We start from the raw sequence: 17,121 nt of genomic DNA, 5'->3' as shown, positions 1-17,121 counted from the left end.
TATCACAATTCCCTACAGATTTTTTCATGAAAGATGTAGGATAAGGATTCGGGAGTGATTTTGTTTTAGGTTTGGATTAAGGTTTAGGTATAGTCTCGGTTAGGGTTAGGGTCATGGAATTTGCAAATAAGACATAAATAATTGAAGTAGATGACAGTGCAACTGTTGCAGGAGCATGTATCAGACAATCTGATGGTGTAGCAGCTTTCCATTTTTGTTTAAACATGCCTCTTCCTAGAAGATTGATAAATTTCCCCACATTTCCCTCGCTTCAACTTTCAGAGAGTTTGTAGTACACGTCGTGAAGAACTTTGGTCAGTCTTTGATGTGTGTTAACCAGTACATCTATATTATTAGTTTTGCCATGCCTACTCATTCCCATTGTGGTTTTTATTTTACAATAATTTTTTCTTCTTTTTTCTATAATATGATTTTTCATATTTTCCCTCAACTTTTAGAGAGTTTGTAGTACACGTCGTGAAGAACTTTGGTCAATCTCTGATGTATGGTAACCAGTACATCTACCAGTCTATGCCACGCCTTCTCACTCTCTGGTTAGACTACGGTGCTCACGTCTCGGACCTAGAGAAAGGCAACAAGGTCAACAAGGCTGCACAGGTCATGGCTAAGCTACATAAGGTGAGTATCATGTTGTCATAAAAAATATATGGTGAGAATAATATTCTGGGCCCTGTTTCATAAAACTTGATATCAATAACAAGTTACAAGCTACTGTTATAAGCTACTGAAATCAAGGCATCTGATTGGCTGAGAGCAAAATTATCATAGAAATTAAGCATTTGTTATAGATAAAAAGTTTCATGAAACGGGGCCCCTGGTTTCATTTAGCGCTTAATACATTAATGATGTCTCTATTTAAAGCGCTTTACATATTGATTATTACCCCAATCATCGGATTCAGGCTTACCCACATGCAGTTAATGCACATTCTCCACTCACTGGGAAGCATTCCAACCAGGCGTCATTTAACAGACACTCGCATTGCTGAGCAAGCTACAGTTGCATCCTACCATCTGGCACCCGCATGACGAAAACAGTCCATTTAAACTTCACCCCACTTTGGACCCGAAAGTGGGGTGCAGTTTGGGGAGAAGCTCACCACAGAGCTAGAGAGAGAAAAGTCCCTAATCTGCAGTGTAAACAAACTTTGCCAGGACATTGCCAGCCCAACCTTGATAAGTACTGCTTGGAACTCTCTCTATGAAATTCTAGTCTTATCCACAGTCTGATATAGGTTCGGATTATGTCCATTCTTATACCTGGGAGTTGTCAGTTTCATCTCCCTTGCTTTTCCTTTATGTTCCTTTCATCATAATTGTCTAGTTTGGAATGCATGGACATAAGTAAATGTGATATAAATAATAATGCATTATACAAAAAGTATAGGATATAATATACGCTAGACTGCTCTGGGTTGCCTGTTCATGATTTATAGCGCATAAATATTAGGCTTGATATATATCTGAACCTCGAAATAATATAAGTTCCAGTGTTCAACTATTTTGAATCTAATATTTGTTTGATAACTATTCCGCAGTAAATTTGACAATTATCAACATCTATTCTATAGTCATATTTTTCACAATTAATAACTCATGAACCTCACACTACAAGGATAGCATTCATCCAGATTCTCCAGCTTGCTAATTCGGATTCTCCAAGACCATCCCAATTAAAGCTTGGTTTATATACACAAAGATATTTGGGAAGAAAGTGGTCTGTAATACCAGACAAGCAAGTGGGGTATTTGGGCTCTGTGCTCACCGAAATTGAAATTCTCCATTTGAAACTCTGGTAATGTCAACAAATACAGCCTTTGTTAAAGGCGTTATTCCACCTCCAAATTCTTTTATCTTCCTTTTCCATCTTTCCTTTTGTTATTTTTTTTTTTACATACCTTCTATCTTCCATTTCCCTTTTTCTTTAAAAATAATTTCTTATTATCACCCATCTTTCCGTATGTTATCCTTTATTTCTTCCTTCCTTTATATTATTTTTCTGCATTATCATTTTTTCTTGTTTTTCTATCATTTCTATCTTTCCATAAGTTATTCTTTGTTTTAAACCTTCTATTTTTTCCGTTTCCATCTTTCCTTATTTTATTTTATGTTTTAAACCTCCTTTCATCATTTTGTAATAACTTTGTTTATGTTATTCTTTATTTGTTGTATCTATCTTTCTCCCATTTTCACAATTAATAACTCATGAACATCACACTAGTACAAGGATAGTATTCATCCAGATTCTCCAGCTTGCTAATTCGGATTCTCCAAGACCATCCCAATTAAAGCTTGGTTTATATACACAAAGATATCTGGGAAGAAAGTGGTCTGTAATACCAGACAAGCAAGTGGGGTATTTGGGCTCTGTGCTCACCGAAATTGAAATTCTCCATTTGAAACTCTGGTAATGTCAACAAATACAGCCTTTGTTAAAGGCGTTATTCCACCTCCACATTCTTTTATCTGCCGTTTCCATCTTTCCCTACATTATTCTTTAGTGGCTCCTTCTTGTATCTTCTTAATTGTTTTCTACTTCATTCATCTTCCGTTTTTTTTCATTTAGCTTTACTATGTTCTGTATTTTCTTCTTTTCTTTTCTTCCATTTCTGTATTTCCTTATGCTGTTCTTTATTTTCTCTGTCTTTCCTTATGTTTTTAGTTATTATCAACTTTGTTATATCTTCCGGCTAATGTTATTCCTTATTTTTCTCCTCCTTTCAACACATATTTTTTGACTTTCCTAATATATATTTTGTTTAAACCTTCTTTTATCTTCCTTTTCCATCTTTCCTTTTGTTATTTTCTTTTTTACATACCTTCTATCTTCCATTTCCATTTTTCTTTAAGAATAATTACTTATTATCACCCATCTTTCCGTATGTTATCCTTTATTTCTTCCTTCTTTTATATTATTTTTCCGCATTATCATTTTTTTTGTTTTTCTATCATTTCTATCTTTCCATAAGTTATTCTTTGTTTTAAACCTTCTATTTTCTTCCGTTTCCATCTTTCCTTATTTTATTTTTTGTTTTAAACCTCCTTTCATAATTTTGTTATAACTTTGTTTATGTTATTCTTTATTTTTTGTATCTATCTTTCTCCCATTTTCACAATTAATAACTCATGAACATCACACTAGTACAAGCATAACATTCATCCGGATTCTGAGATTGCTCATTCTCACGAAGCTTGGTGTACGCGAAGATATCGGGAAAGAAAGGGGTCTGTAATACCAGACACGCAAGTGGGGTATTTCGCTCCCCGTTCACCGAAAAGTGAGATTCTCCATTTGAAAGTCGGGTAAGGTCGACAAATATAGCCTCTGTTAAAGGCGTTACTCGGCCACCAAATTTATTCGCATAAACGAAATAATTTCGAACGCGTTTAGAAAAATGTTAGGAAAGGCCGGGAAAACATAAATTTTGTTGGTTTGACCGTTAAATATTTTTGAGGTATTAAAGCAAGAATAGAATGTTGTAAATATTGTTTTCGTTACATTTATTCCGTGCGTAATCTGAAGGTCTACTCAACTTTCTTATTGCCTATTTCTTGCCCCCCCCCCCAAACGGCAGATCAAGGATTTGAAAATAGGGAGTGGCCGGGGCTCAGACGTCAAATTTGAAATAGGGGGGGGGGGTGGTTGTTTAGGCAGACGGCACATTTCTTGGAATTCGTTATAAAGACGGTATTTAAAAAAATAATGATTCTGGTAAGATAAGCATTGAATTTCATCAAACTTTTATTTGATTTAATATGATCTGTATACGTATAGGATACAATATTTATTTCCCCACAACACATCAAGCCATGATGATTGAATGTCCATTGCATGTAACACGAAAGAAACAGAAACTCTCAAATCTACAATCCTTTAGAAAGATAATAATTAGCTGAGTGATTAGGGCATTACAAGACATCGAAGGACTTAATCTATTTTACAATAGTTGATGCAACCATAATGGAACATTATGCTTCTCGATACTGAGGATATGAAATTTCAGCACAAGAGTATTTGGTTTCAAAATTTTATAGCAGTTCGTTAAAGAAACATTTCGATGCTCACTTGCATAATAAATCTCTATGACAAGCTCATTTTTATCACGACAGTTAAACCTTTTAACTTTTTGATACTAAAGATTGTTGAAGAATTGCCTAATAACTGCTCGGATGATTTTTTACCTTTCTCCGAAACCTCTTGGTTTTTTGCTCATGATTATAGCGCATTATTCTTGTTGTTACTGTTTAATAAGCAAATACATATCTGCACAACGAACGTCTTTATGATTATGATGTCCTCGTTTCGTTGTATGTTATAAATTCAATATCATGACGAGAAGTGCGTCAAAAATATCTTAACATCGAAATGATTTCTGTTCATGTTTAACTATTTTAATTGAAGCCTTTTTACTTGATCTAATACTTTTATGATGATGACATAGTCCGCAATAAACTTGACAAACATTATCATCCATACTATATGTCGTAGTTTATAACAATAATTACTCATGAACCTCACGCTACAAGGACAACATTCATCCAGATTCTGAGATTGCTCATTCTCACTAAGCTTGGTGTACGCGAAGATATCGGGAAAGAAAGCGGTCTGTAATACCAGACACGCAAGTGGGGTATTTCGCTCCCCGTTCGCGACTTTGCGTTTTACACCCTGGCCTGGACATTTTCCCGGTAAATAGCAATGAAACTGCTTGAATGAATCTAGTCTACGCTCCTCGATCGGGCGCGCCAGTTCCAAATCGAATCGTACATGCACAGACGTACGTCGATGCAGCATTTATACACACCGTACGCAGCTGCAATACTGAAGATTAAGGGAGAAGATATAGGATTTCAAGTTCAGAACAACAAGCAAATGGTTTGAAAGTCATAGGCTACACGTCAAAAATTGAAACCCTGAAGAAGGCGGAATTAAACCACAAAAACCATAATATTATTTGGTTTCTCTCTTACTTTGATTAATTCCTTCTCTAATTTCTCTCTTTCTTTCAAGTTAGTTTTTGTTTTCTCTCTCTGCTTATGACATTCTTTGTTTCCTCTCTGTTCTTTAATTATTTATTGTTTTTCTCTATTTCCTTCTGTTGTTATTCGTTGTTTTTCTCTCACTCGTACGTCTCGATACAAAAGTACATGTACCGCGTACCGCGACACTGGACATATAGGACGTACGTTGAGCATTGCAGAAGAGCTACGTGCGCAAGCAATATCTTGTCATGGATAGACTTTTCCCAGTCGGTTCCTTGAAATTTATTGGGAAAAGGTCCAGGCCAGGGTGTAAAACGCAAAGTCGCTCCCCGTTCACCGAAAAGTGAGATTCTCCATTTGAAAGTCGGGTAAGGTCGACAAATATAGCCTCTGTTAAAGGCGTTACTCCACCACCCAATTCGGAACAGCTTGCCACATGCAGTATCGTGAATGCGCCGGGCACTCTGAGCGGCCGTTTTTCAGTGTATTTACTTTTAGTGTTCTTAAAAATTTGCCGTGTCGTTTGATCCTAATTTTATCTTTTTCATCTTTCTAATTTTCATCTTTCCTTATGTATTCCTCTCTTTTCACCTTGTTTTATTCTCTCTATCTTTTCTCATGTATTTCTTTTTTTCTAACCTTCTTTATCTTCTGTTTCCATCTTTCCTTATGTATTTTTTAAAAACTTTTTATCTTCCTTTTCTATCTTTCCTTATGCTATTCTTTATTTTCTCTTCCTTCTTTCCCTCCATTTCCATCTTTCCTTATTATCACCCGTCTTTCCCTATTTTATCCTCCCTTTATATTTTCCTTCTGCATTTTTCCATTGTCAAGCACATCAATGTCCTCTTCTACACGTAAAAGAAACTTAAATAGCTAGTACTTGCTAAAAAAAACAATAACAAGTGAGACTTTAGACACACTGAATCCAGGCCTATTATAAATATAGGTGTAGGGTCTGCGATGAGAAGACTATGAATCTGGATTGGATATCAGATACCAGCTGGTAATCCTTTTGTCAGTAACTAGGCTATGATTGACCGCTGTCTCTCTCCCCATGGACCCTACTGGTAATCCCTTTATCAGTGATCAGTGCTCCTATCAGATTAAGGTAGCACAAGGAAAAGTGGTGAACTGGTGAGCAGAGCTCAAATGAGATGTTTTCCTAATGTGGATGGACAGTGGCAGATACGGATTAATGTCTTACCAAAGGACCTTGGTGCTGAGCTGGGATGCAAACTCTCAACCCTTTGATTTAGAGTCCAGTACCACAATACCACCATAATGCGTCATGTATCTGGAAGAAAGATACAAATGGATTCATGTTTTTCACATGCCTTGACTACATCTGCATGTACATCTTCATCAACACACTTCAGTCCCTACTGACATCCTTCTCTCAACTTGTCTTTCATATTATCTTCTTTGCAGATCATCGCTGAGTTTACAGATAAACTTGCCCCATACCAGTTTCTGACATCCTTTTCTCAACTTGTCTTTCATATTATTTTCTTTGCAGATCATCGCTGAGTTCACAGATAAGCTAGCCCCATACCAGTTTCTGACATCCTTCTCTCAACTCATCTCCAGGATCTGTCACTCACACAAAGAAGTTTCCCTTCAGCTACAGGTAAGGCAATGTAGTCTGGTTAGGTAGAAAATATTGGCTTGTCTGCACTTACATGTACAACACTGCCCTTACATATTTACATAGACTATTACGTTGGGGATTAACTATTAAGATGTGTACAGTTAAATGTGATAATTGTTGTTTTCACAGATGTCTATCAGCCATAAATATTTTTGTATGGCATGTCCATTGTTCAACTTTATTTGACAAATTGGACACAGTTTAGGATAAGTAGGCTCTTATATGAGAAATATGTTAAATGTACTGAGTTATTACTGTTTCACCCATTTTCTTTTTGTGGGGGGGGGGGGGTATTAATGTCAATCTATACCTAATATATTGTATTCTTCATGAAAAGTGAATGCTTGGATTAGATAAGGGAGTATTGTATTTGAATTTTTTTATACATGTTCATGTATGGTTTGTTGTGAATTAAATCTTTGTTACAGGAGATCATCGCTAGGGTACTTGTGGCATTCCCACAGCAAGCTGTGTGGATGTCAATGGCTGTCTCTAAGGTAATCATAGTCTACTTCTCAAAGTCAAGTTCAAGTTAGGGAGAGAAAGTGATAGTGTATCTCATGTTACTTAAAAATCGGTTGATATTTCATACAAATTGATATCTGGGTTTAGTATTGAGCACTGATTCTCAAGAAAGTAAGTCAATTCTCGGTCACTTGCCACTGCTCCTGTTTGTAAATGTTTGTTTTACTTCACAGTCATTACTAACATGATTAAAACCTTAGATTACTTAGTGATTGGATGAGCACGGTTACTGATCTTCATTGATCGCAGCTTGTTTCAAATTTTGATAATTCTTCTAAGGTATAATTTGAGCTTAAATGCTAACATTTTGTACTTGGCAAGTGAATTATTTGAAATTCTTTTTTGTTATTTGCAGAGTTCATATCAAATGAGGCAAAGGCGATGTGCTGAAATCTTCAGTCGGGCAAAGGCGCTGGATAAGAAGCTGCAAAAGTTCATCCATGTAAGTAAAGTTGTTATTCTATTATGAAAAATGTAACCCAAAATAGGTTGGTTTGAAGTAGTAGAATGTAGAGGTGTTGCTCACAACATTGATGATTAGGTTGAATTCAATGTGAATTGTTTTTCCATATTTTATTTTCAGTTTATCATAAATAGGTTAACAAAAATATACATACTGTAAAAGCACACTGTATTTTCTTTGCCATTGAGACTGTTGAAAAAGATGAACATTTACGTGTACATATATATTTGATTGCTTTGCATGAAACGAGCCATTCATGTGACAAATGAAACTTCATAAATTTCTTGAAGTTGTTCTAGTTCTAGTCGTTGAAACTCTATAATGTGAAGGTATGAAATGTTTGCAAATTTTGGCGAGACATCAAAATTGTCAATCAGAAAGTACTAATGAAGAAACATGGTTGAAAAATGTCTGTTCTCTTCTTTTTTTCAGGGTAAGCAAAAAAAAGTTCTTGTAAAAGATGAAATGTCACAAATGATTTTGTAGGTACTTTCAGTTTCTCTTAACGATTTCCCCCTGTCGTGCATTTATCAAATCATGTTCACCAAGGATGCTATTAAGCTGACCGATAGACTACTAGATCTGTGTAACAGACAGGTGGATTCAGGCTGTCAAAGACTCAGTATCAACAGTGATTTCAGATCACTCAAGAGACTCCTTGCTGATAGGTAAGTTATGCCTGATTCTTATTTGTATTTGCTCATTTTGGTTTACAACTTTATATGTATGTTATGAAAAGCTCTCTTACTGATTAAAGATTCCTGCCTCTGTGGTTTGAAGGCAAAGTTAAGATCTCTGCTTTAGAAAGGAATACAAACATTTTTTTTCAACTTCACAGATTCGATTTTTTTTCTCTTCACAAAATATATATTTATATTTATATTATAATTATTCAAAAGTCATTTTAATTGCGAGGGTTGTTATCTTATTGCAGCAACTTCAGCAAGATCATTGTCCCTCTGCAGTCGGCTATGACTGTCACCCTACCCAGCAGTCAGTCAGTTCATCATACCCATGACCCCTTCCCACTGACTGAGGTCTATATCATTGGCTTTGATGATACAGTAAGTTTGTTTAACCGCTTAGATGTGATTTACTGCTCTTTCATAGGGCTCTCTGTGACAAGGGTTGTACAACTGATGATCCAACCCTGTTTGAGTGAAATGGATGATTAAATTCACAAATGATGCTACTACTATACACGCTATTTACACAATATATAATGTTCTTATAATTTAATTAGCAAGGGTTTATGGAAGAATTGTTCTTCATCTTCTCTTGCATAACGCTTTAATACCATATGCCGTATGACGACAAGGCATTTTGTCTGCACTTTACTCTCTTGATCCAGGAGCCACAATTGGGAAGCTTGTAGGAAGATATTCCTTGAACGCTTTTGATAGCAGCTATAGTAAAATTTGTTCACGGTCTAAAGGGTGTAAATCCAATTGCTTTAATGTCCGCAAAATGTAAAAGGTAAGTTGTCTTATCAGGTGATAGTATCTGATTGTATGATTGATGTGTATCTCTTCACAATGCAGGTTGAAGTGCTGCCATCTCTACAGAGACCCAAGAAGATTGGTATCCAGGGCAGTGACGGTAGACTCTATGTCATGATGTGTAAACCCAAGGTGAGGTTAATAGGGTGAAAGCTTGTAGGCATTGATCTAAAATCATGAGCGGGAGAAGAACGTACATTGGTATCCAGGATTGTCTTATTTTTTTGTACTCAAGTGAGCCCAGATTCCAGTACAAAATCATTTCCATACATAACAAGCTACAAAAGCTTGCAAAGAGGTCACAAACAATTATACTTTGATTATTTATTGCTGTGCCTAAATTGAATAAATACTGAAATTCGAATCCACAACTCCAACATTTTATTACTCTGTCTTTACCGATTGAGCCAACGATGGGTTGATGAAAGGTGGGTTTGCATAATTATTATAACCCTATTAACAACCCTAGCAGTTATCATGTGCGCATGCGCAGGTTTCCTTCGGACTCTCAATCTGGGCTCGCTATGGTAGGCTCAATGTCATGATGTTTAAACCAAAGGTAAGGTTTATAGTGAAGAGGGTTTTAAGGGGTACAATGCATGAAGGGTAAGGGTAGGGGACTACAGAGATCTGACAGGAAGAAATAAGGAGAACTACACCAAATATGATCAATATTCTTATTACCATTGTCAGTTACTATGTCATCGTGTATGAACCAATTTACAAACAGTTTACACGAGAATGAAGCAATATACATACCGGTATAGACTGTGTTTACAAACATACCTGCCTTTCGCATGTCTGTCATGTTTTGCATTTACTCTGTTGCTTGTGGTCCATTAAATTTATCATTACATAAGAGGACATACCTGTATTATGGATTCCTCTGTGTATTCCCAAACTGTTATCTGAAATGTGAGCACCATACAATCTTTGCAGGACGATCTGAGGAAAGACAACCGTCTGATGGAGTTCAATGGTATCATCAACAAGTGCCTCAGGAAGAATGTGGAGTCGAGGAGGAGAGAGCTCTATATCAGAACATACGTAAGTTTGTATTTCTTTGCCTATTATCATTGAGTTTGTATAAGTGCTTCTTAATGAGCCTGAGCAATCTCAAGCTTGAGAAATTAGATCAGCACTTCTGGATAGATTTTAAAATTTGTGAACAATGGTTTAACATTTCTACTCCCAAGAGTTTGCATGAAAGGCAATGACAGCCTTCATTAATACTTCTCTGTTCTCTCTTTCTCTCTCTCTCTCTTTGGGAGAGGGAAGGAGGGGGCAGGGGTTAAGTGGCAAGGGCAGATGAATGTAGTCTGAATAATTGAAGTACTGCTGTTTGTTTTCAGATCAGAATCTGCTAATTAAGAGTATGCTCATTCCTGACTATTTTAGTCACAAGACCTATCACATAACCTATTATCCAATGATATGTCACAAGACCTTTGATGATATGTAAATGTATTTGTTATTTCAGACTGTGATCCCACTGAACGAGGAATGCGGTTTGATTGAATGGGTCTCAAACACTGCTGGACTCAGACCAATACTACACAAAATATACAGGTAACATCCCCTTATACCTACTGAGTGTTCTCTTCTGTAATTACTTGTTATCCATTCTGGGCATAATCAAAGGACAATTCCCTTATTCAAATAGCCACTAAGGCTTCTTGTGTTATGGTTTATTGAGAGTTTGATATATATCAGGTCTTTTATGATAGGAGAGGGGGGGGGGGGGGGCTAGAATGATGTGAGACAGATTGATTTAAATTTCCAAAAATGTTAAAGAAAGGAGACGCCCTCTCAGCTTCTGATGATAAATGCACTGACATGTTTGATTGTTTCATTTATTCCTAGGGAGAAAGGCTTGTATACATCTGGCAGTGAACTCAAAGCTATGATCCCAAGTCTCTCAGCTCCTATTGAGTAAGTACTCTACATTACTGATATCATGCAATCATATGTCGTTCATGTGTTTGATGTTTTCAAACCTCTACCACTATGGGTGAGGAGGAAACAGTGCACATTAGATCGTCCTCCCAATCATCATTTTTTGTTTTGTCCTACATGTACACCCCGTAGTAGTGTTTAGCTATTTTTTTCTAAACACTTCAAGACTTTTATTTTCTGAGGTTTTGATGTATTATGAAGTTGATGAGCCATTGAACTTGACTCATTAGCGTTTCAGAATTCTATGCCCAACGTATAGATAGCAACAGGTGTAGAAATATACTTTGCTGATGTATGAAATAATGAAACAGAATAATAATAATGATAAATAACAATATATATTAGTATCTCTCTCTCCAGTGAAAAGCTGAACATCTTTGAGAACAAACTGATGCCTCGCTACCAACAGAATAATAATAATTAATAATAATATATATTTATATCTCTCTCTCCAGTGAGAAGCTGAACATCTTTGAGAACAAACTGATGCCTCGCTACCAACAGAATAATAATAATTAATAATAATATATATTTATATCTCTCTCTCCAGTGAGAAGCTGAACATCTTTGAGAACAAACTGATGCCTCGCTACCAACAGAATAATAATAATTAATAATAATATATATTTATATCTCTCTCTCCAGTGAGAAGCTGAACATCTTTGAGAACAAACTGATGCCTCGCTACCAACAGAATAATAATAATTAATAATAATATATATTTATATCTCTCTCTCCAGTGAGAAGCTGAACATCTTTGAGAACAAACTGATGCCTCGCTACCAACAGAATAATAATAATTAATAATAATATATATTTATATCTCTCTCTCCAGTGAGAAGCTGAACATCTTTGAGAACAAACTGATGCCTCGCTACCAACAGAATAATAATAATTAATAATAATATATATTTATATCTCTCTCTCCAGTGAGAAGCTGAACATCTTTGAGAACAAACTGATGCCTCGCTACCAACAGAATAATAATAATTAATAATAATATATATTTATATCTCTCTCTCCAGTGAGAAGCTGAACATCTTTGAGAACAAACTGATGCCTCGCTACCAACAGAATAATAATAATTAATAATAATATATATTTATATCTCTCTCTCCAGTGAGAAGCTGAACATCTTTGAGAACAAACTGATGCCTCGCTACCAACAGAATAATAATAATTAATAATAATATATATTTATATCTCTCTCTCCAGTGAGAAGCTGAACATCTTTGAGAACAAACTGATGCCTCGCTACCAACAGAATAATAATAATTAATAATAATATATATTTATATCTCTCTCTCCAGTGAGAAGCTGAACATCTTTGAGAACAAACTGATGCCTCGCTACCAACAGAATAATAATAATTAATAATAATATATATTTAAATCTCTCTCTCCAGTGAGAAGCTGAACATCTTTGAGAACAAACTGATGCCTCGCTACCAACAGAATAATAATAATTAATAATAATATATATTTAAATCTCTCTCTCCAGTGAGAAGCTGAACATCTTTGAGAACAAACTGATGCCTCGCTACCAACAGAATAATAATAATTAATAATAATATATATTGATATCTCTCTCTCCAGTGAGAAGCTGAACATCTTTGAGAACAAACTGATGCCTCGCTACCAACAGAATAATAATAATTAATAATAATATATATTTATATCTCTCTCTCCAGTGAGAAGCTGAACATCTTTGAGAACAAACTGATGCTTCGCTACCAACAGAATAATAATGATTAATAATAATATATATTAATATCTCTCTCTCCAGTGAGAAGCTGAATATCTTTGAGAACAAACCGATGCCTCGCTACCAACAGAATAATAATAATTAATAATAATATATATTTATATCTCTCTCTCTCCAGTGAGAAGCTGAACATCTTTGAGAACAAACTGATGCCTCGCTATCCACCAGTCTTTGGAGAATGGTTCCAGAAGACATTTACAGATCCTACATCATGGTAAGGATTATCATCACATCCTCCATACTTGGTGTAATGTTTTCTTAAGAAAATGGCAATAGAGAGATTAAAATGTGAGAAGATGGAAACTTGAGATCTACTTTGTTGTAATAATATTTAAAGGGAGTGGGCATAATTGCCGCAGTTCTAAACAAAATCCTGGATTTAGCTCATGCTGCAATCATAGTTATAAACTTTAGGTCAGTCAGGAATCCCATGAATTTTACTAGCCGATCGCCTGTCTGATTATCAAGACATTTATGATTGGAATTCAAAATTTTGAAAACCGTTTTACCAACTATTTGGGAAAATGAGTATTGTAAAACCGGTTACTCGAAGATCTTTACTTTTTTGAGGCACTTAAAGATTATTTTGAAGCGCAATTTATTTAGAACTTTAATGTTACACCATATCGTCGCTGTTTTCACGAAGTGACGGTAGTGAAAAAAAATTGCATTCACTTTGCGTTACGATTTTCCTCACTACCGTCACTTCGTGAAAACAAGGACGATATCACAGACACTAATAACACGTAGGGCTAAGCATCTCAGATTTGTAAAACTGGAAACGATGTTGAACAATGCCTTTAAGGAATGTTTTTAACCTGTCTTCCTAGGTATCTGAGTCGCCTTGCCTATGCTCGTACCATGGCTGTGATGTCCATGGTTGGTTACATCCTTGGTCTTGGTGATCGTCATGGAGAGAACATCCTCTTTGATTCTACCAACGGAGACTGCGTTCATGTCGACTTCAACTGTCTCTTCAACAAGGTATGAATCACTTGGTTGTTCAGGAAAATTATGATGCCACCATTACAAACACCACCCTGTAACCCTACCACAACCAAGACCACCACCAGCACCACAACCACCACCATAATCAACACCACCAACACCACCACACCACCAACACTACTACACCATCACCACAACCAACAACACTACACCATCCCTTTGTCATATATACATAGAAATACTGAAAGTATTCCTATCAGGTACCCATTTACTAAATGTCTGTAGAGAAAGACATCTGTAGGTGGTTGTCTTAGGGGCATAATCAAACCCTGGAAGTTTTTATTAAAGTCCATGAAACACTTTAGAACACTGCTTCAACATGTAATGGGGTGATAACCTTGATTCTGCATTGCATAGACCTCACACAAAGAGAGGGGCAATATGTTACTGTCCTAGGGGCATAAATGTAAAAAAATAAAATTAGGATAATTGGATCAATGATTTTTCTTACTACAGGGTGAGACGTTCGACTGGCCTGAAAGGGTACCATTCCGTCTAACTCACAACATGGTGTGTGCTATGGGACCGATGGGGTATGAAGGGGTGTTCAGACGCGCCTGTGAAGGTACCATGAAAGTCATGAGGGACCAGAGAGACCCCCTCATGAGGTAAGTTTACCATTCTAATGGTGTGTGTTGTGGGACCCATGGGGTATGAAGGGGTGTTCAGACGTGCCTGTGAGGGTACCATGAAAGTCATGAGGGACCAGAGAGACCCACTCATGAGGTAAGTCTACCATTATAATGGTGTGTACCATGGGGTATGAAGTGTTGGTCAGATGTGCACTTTTCTTTATAGATACAGATACAAATCCTGTATCTTTCTAATGAAGCTCTCAATCTCTTTAGACTCTTAAATATAGAATTGCTAGACATTACAATACAGCATTTGAGAGTTTTGGCTTTGTTGATTTACGTCAAGTTCCAGTTTTCATTACACGTACATGATAGTTATGTTTGATGAATTTCCTACATGTGTTTGATACAGTGTCCTGAAGACATTCATCTATGATCCTTTGGTGGAGTGGAGCAAACCGTCCAGGGGAAGAAGCAATGCTCTCAGTGAATCGGGAGAAATCAACAATGAAAAGGCAAGTTTGAACCATTTGAAGTACAGTGTAGGCTTTTATACTTTTAAAGCAAAACCATGTACATGTACTTTCCCTAACATGCAGTAAAGCATTTCCAAATCAAATATTTTCTTACAGTTTTTATGGTGTTTAACAAAAGCACCAGGCTTGGAAGGTGCATGAGGGTGATGTTAACGAAGATGATGGTTATAGTGATGATGACAATTATGATGATGACAATTATGATGATGGTGATGACGATGAAGAAGAGGAGGAATGATGATGATGATGATGATGCTGGTGTTTTCTCTTTACTATATGTATGATGACATAAATGCTACCTTTAAATTCAGTTAGCCCTTAAAAGTTACTACTATCTGAAGCATCTCTGGTAACATTTACTCATGGTTAATCTTTCTCCTTGTCCAGGCGTTGGTCCATGTACGTGACATAGAGCAGAGACTGCAGGGCATCTTGAAGATCAAGAACAAATCACGGACTCTACCCCTGTCCATCGAGGGCCACGTTGATCACTTAATCAGAGAAGCTACGGACAAGAAGAACCTGTGTTTGATGTACATCGGATGGGCTGCTTACATGTAAAGACACCTACCCTACGTCTGTCACTCCACATAGATCAGTTGATCTGGGATTGGATGGGCTGCGTACATGTAAAGACACCTACCCTACGTCTGTCACTCCACATAGATCAGTTGATCTAGGATCGGATGGGCTGCGTACATGTAAAGACTCCTACCCTACGTCTGTCACTCCACATAGATCAGTTGATCTAGGATCCTACAAGATCACTTGATCAGAGAAGCTACGGACAAGAAGAACCTGTGTCTGATGTACATCGGATGGGCTGCTTACATGTAAAGACACCTACCCTACCTCTGTCACTCCACGTAGATCAGGGGGGCGTTTCTCAAAACTTGTCATCAGTGACAAATGACTGTTTTTGTTATAAGCTACTGAAATCCTTGCTTCTAATTGGTTAACAACAGATTTGTCACTGATTTTTGTCATTTGTAATTGAAAAAAGGCTTTGTGAAACAGGTCCCAGTTGATCTAGGATTCTACAGGATATTAAGATGTGTGAAAAAAACCACGGGATGGCCTGCTTACATGCAAGGGCAAGGATGCCACCACTGGCTCATTATGTGTCTTATATCAGCTTTTCTGAAATTTTGCCGACAGAATGGGCAGGGTCGACTGCAAACTTGTAAAAGACTTGCAGTCAACCACTGTACTTGAAGGTATTGTTCATCACCTAATCAGAGATGCCAGAGACCTAGGCCTGTTTCACAAAACTTGTCATCAGTGTCAAAAGTGACAGTTTTTGTTATAAGCTACTGAAATCCTTGCTTCTGATTGGTTGACAGCAGATTTGTCACTGATTTTTGTGATTTGTCGTTAAAACAAGGCTTTGTGAAAGGGGTCCCAGAAAAACGTATGGCAAATGCACATTGGATGGGTTGCTTACATGTAAAGACAAAGATCTTACCCTTGCCCATCAAGGGTTTTGTTGATCACCTATTCAGAGAGGCTAGAAACATGAAGCTCGTACCGGATATGAATTTGTTGGGCTGCTTGTATGCAAGGACAAAGACCATACCTCCTTCTACTTTTATTAATTGGAATCGTGATCATTAGATTAAAGAGAACTTCAAGATTGTTTGTCTGGTGTACATATGATAAACAGCCTATATTATGTGAAGCAGTATTAAATTCAGGAAATACCTCAATGCAGGAGATACAAGAGAATACAGTTTATTTGCTCTGATTAGGCAAAAGCATAAAACTGGCCTTGTGCAAATTACAAATCATTTAAGTAACGTGCCTAATCATATGGGAGATAATATGACACATATGGATATACTTTTGGAAATTAAAATTCTGCCAAGTGCCTCACAAAATGCATCTCTCCATCACATGTATTTTGTTTTGAATGAGGAAGTAGGTCTGGATTTCTTTGTCTTTGAAATACAGAATTGTGATATGTACATTTTTAGTGCCTTGTTTCCTCTTGGAAAAGCACACGTGCACTAATAGACTTTAATGTAATTGGCACCATATTGCAACAAGACAAGGGATAAACAAAAGCTGAATAAGAAAAGGCAAACCCACTGAAATCCTTCTCGGTGCTGTCAAGTTTTGTTTCAAATACACAAGGGAAGAAA

The 17,121-nt window shown here is 36.6% G+C and overlaps 1 protein-coding gene across 1 annotated transcript in view; it reads left to right on the top strand.

The window, feature by feature from the left end:
- Window positions 1-16,857, top strand: part of LOC580976 (serine/threonine-protein kinase atr) — a 51,613-nt gene extending 34,756 nt beyond the window's left edge. Inside the window, exons 47-61 of the mRNA XM_030976525.1 lie at window positions 459-639; window positions 6,523-6,633; window positions 7,083-7,151; window positions 7,535-7,621; window positions 8,192-8,310; window positions 8,577-8,706; window positions 9,184-9,273; window positions 10,081-10,188; window positions 10,622-10,710; window positions 11,005-11,073; window positions 12,980-13,075; window positions 13,692-13,845; window positions 14,326-14,477; window positions 14,857-14,959; window positions 15,368-16,857. Of these exons, the coding sequence (XP_030832385.1) occupies window positions 459-639; window positions 6,523-6,633; window positions 7,083-7,151; window positions 7,535-7,621; window positions 8,192-8,310; window positions 8,577-8,706; window positions 9,184-9,273; window positions 10,081-10,188; window positions 10,622-10,710; window positions 11,005-11,073; window positions 12,980-13,075; window positions 13,692-13,845; window positions 14,326-14,477; window positions 14,857-14,959; window positions 15,368-15,541 (1,732 nt within the window). The 3' untranslated portion in view covers window positions 15,542-16,857. The remainder of the gene's footprint in view (window positions 1-458; window positions 640-6,522; window positions 6,634-7,082; window positions 7,152-7,534; window positions 7,622-8,191; window positions 8,311-8,576; window positions 8,707-9,183; window positions 9,274-10,080; window positions 10,189-10,621; window positions 10,711-11,004; window positions 11,074-12,979; window positions 13,076-13,691; window positions 13,846-14,325; window positions 14,478-14,856; window positions 14,960-15,367) is intronic.
- Window positions 16,858-17,121: the final 264 nt, after the last annotated feature.

Source organism: Strongylocentrotus purpuratus, unplaced genomic scaffold (assembly GCF_000002235.5).
Source record: "Strongylocentrotus purpuratus isolate Spur 01 unplaced genomic scaffold, Spur_5.0 spur5_scaffold_9, whole genome shotgun sequence".
NCBI classification, from domain to species: domain Eukaryota; kingdom Metazoa; phylum Echinodermata; class Echinoidea; order Camarodonta; family Strongylocentrotidae; genus Strongylocentrotus; species Strongylocentrotus purpuratus.
Note: the sequence above shows the minus strand (reverse complement) of the source record. Positions and strands in the feature narration are given on the sequence as shown.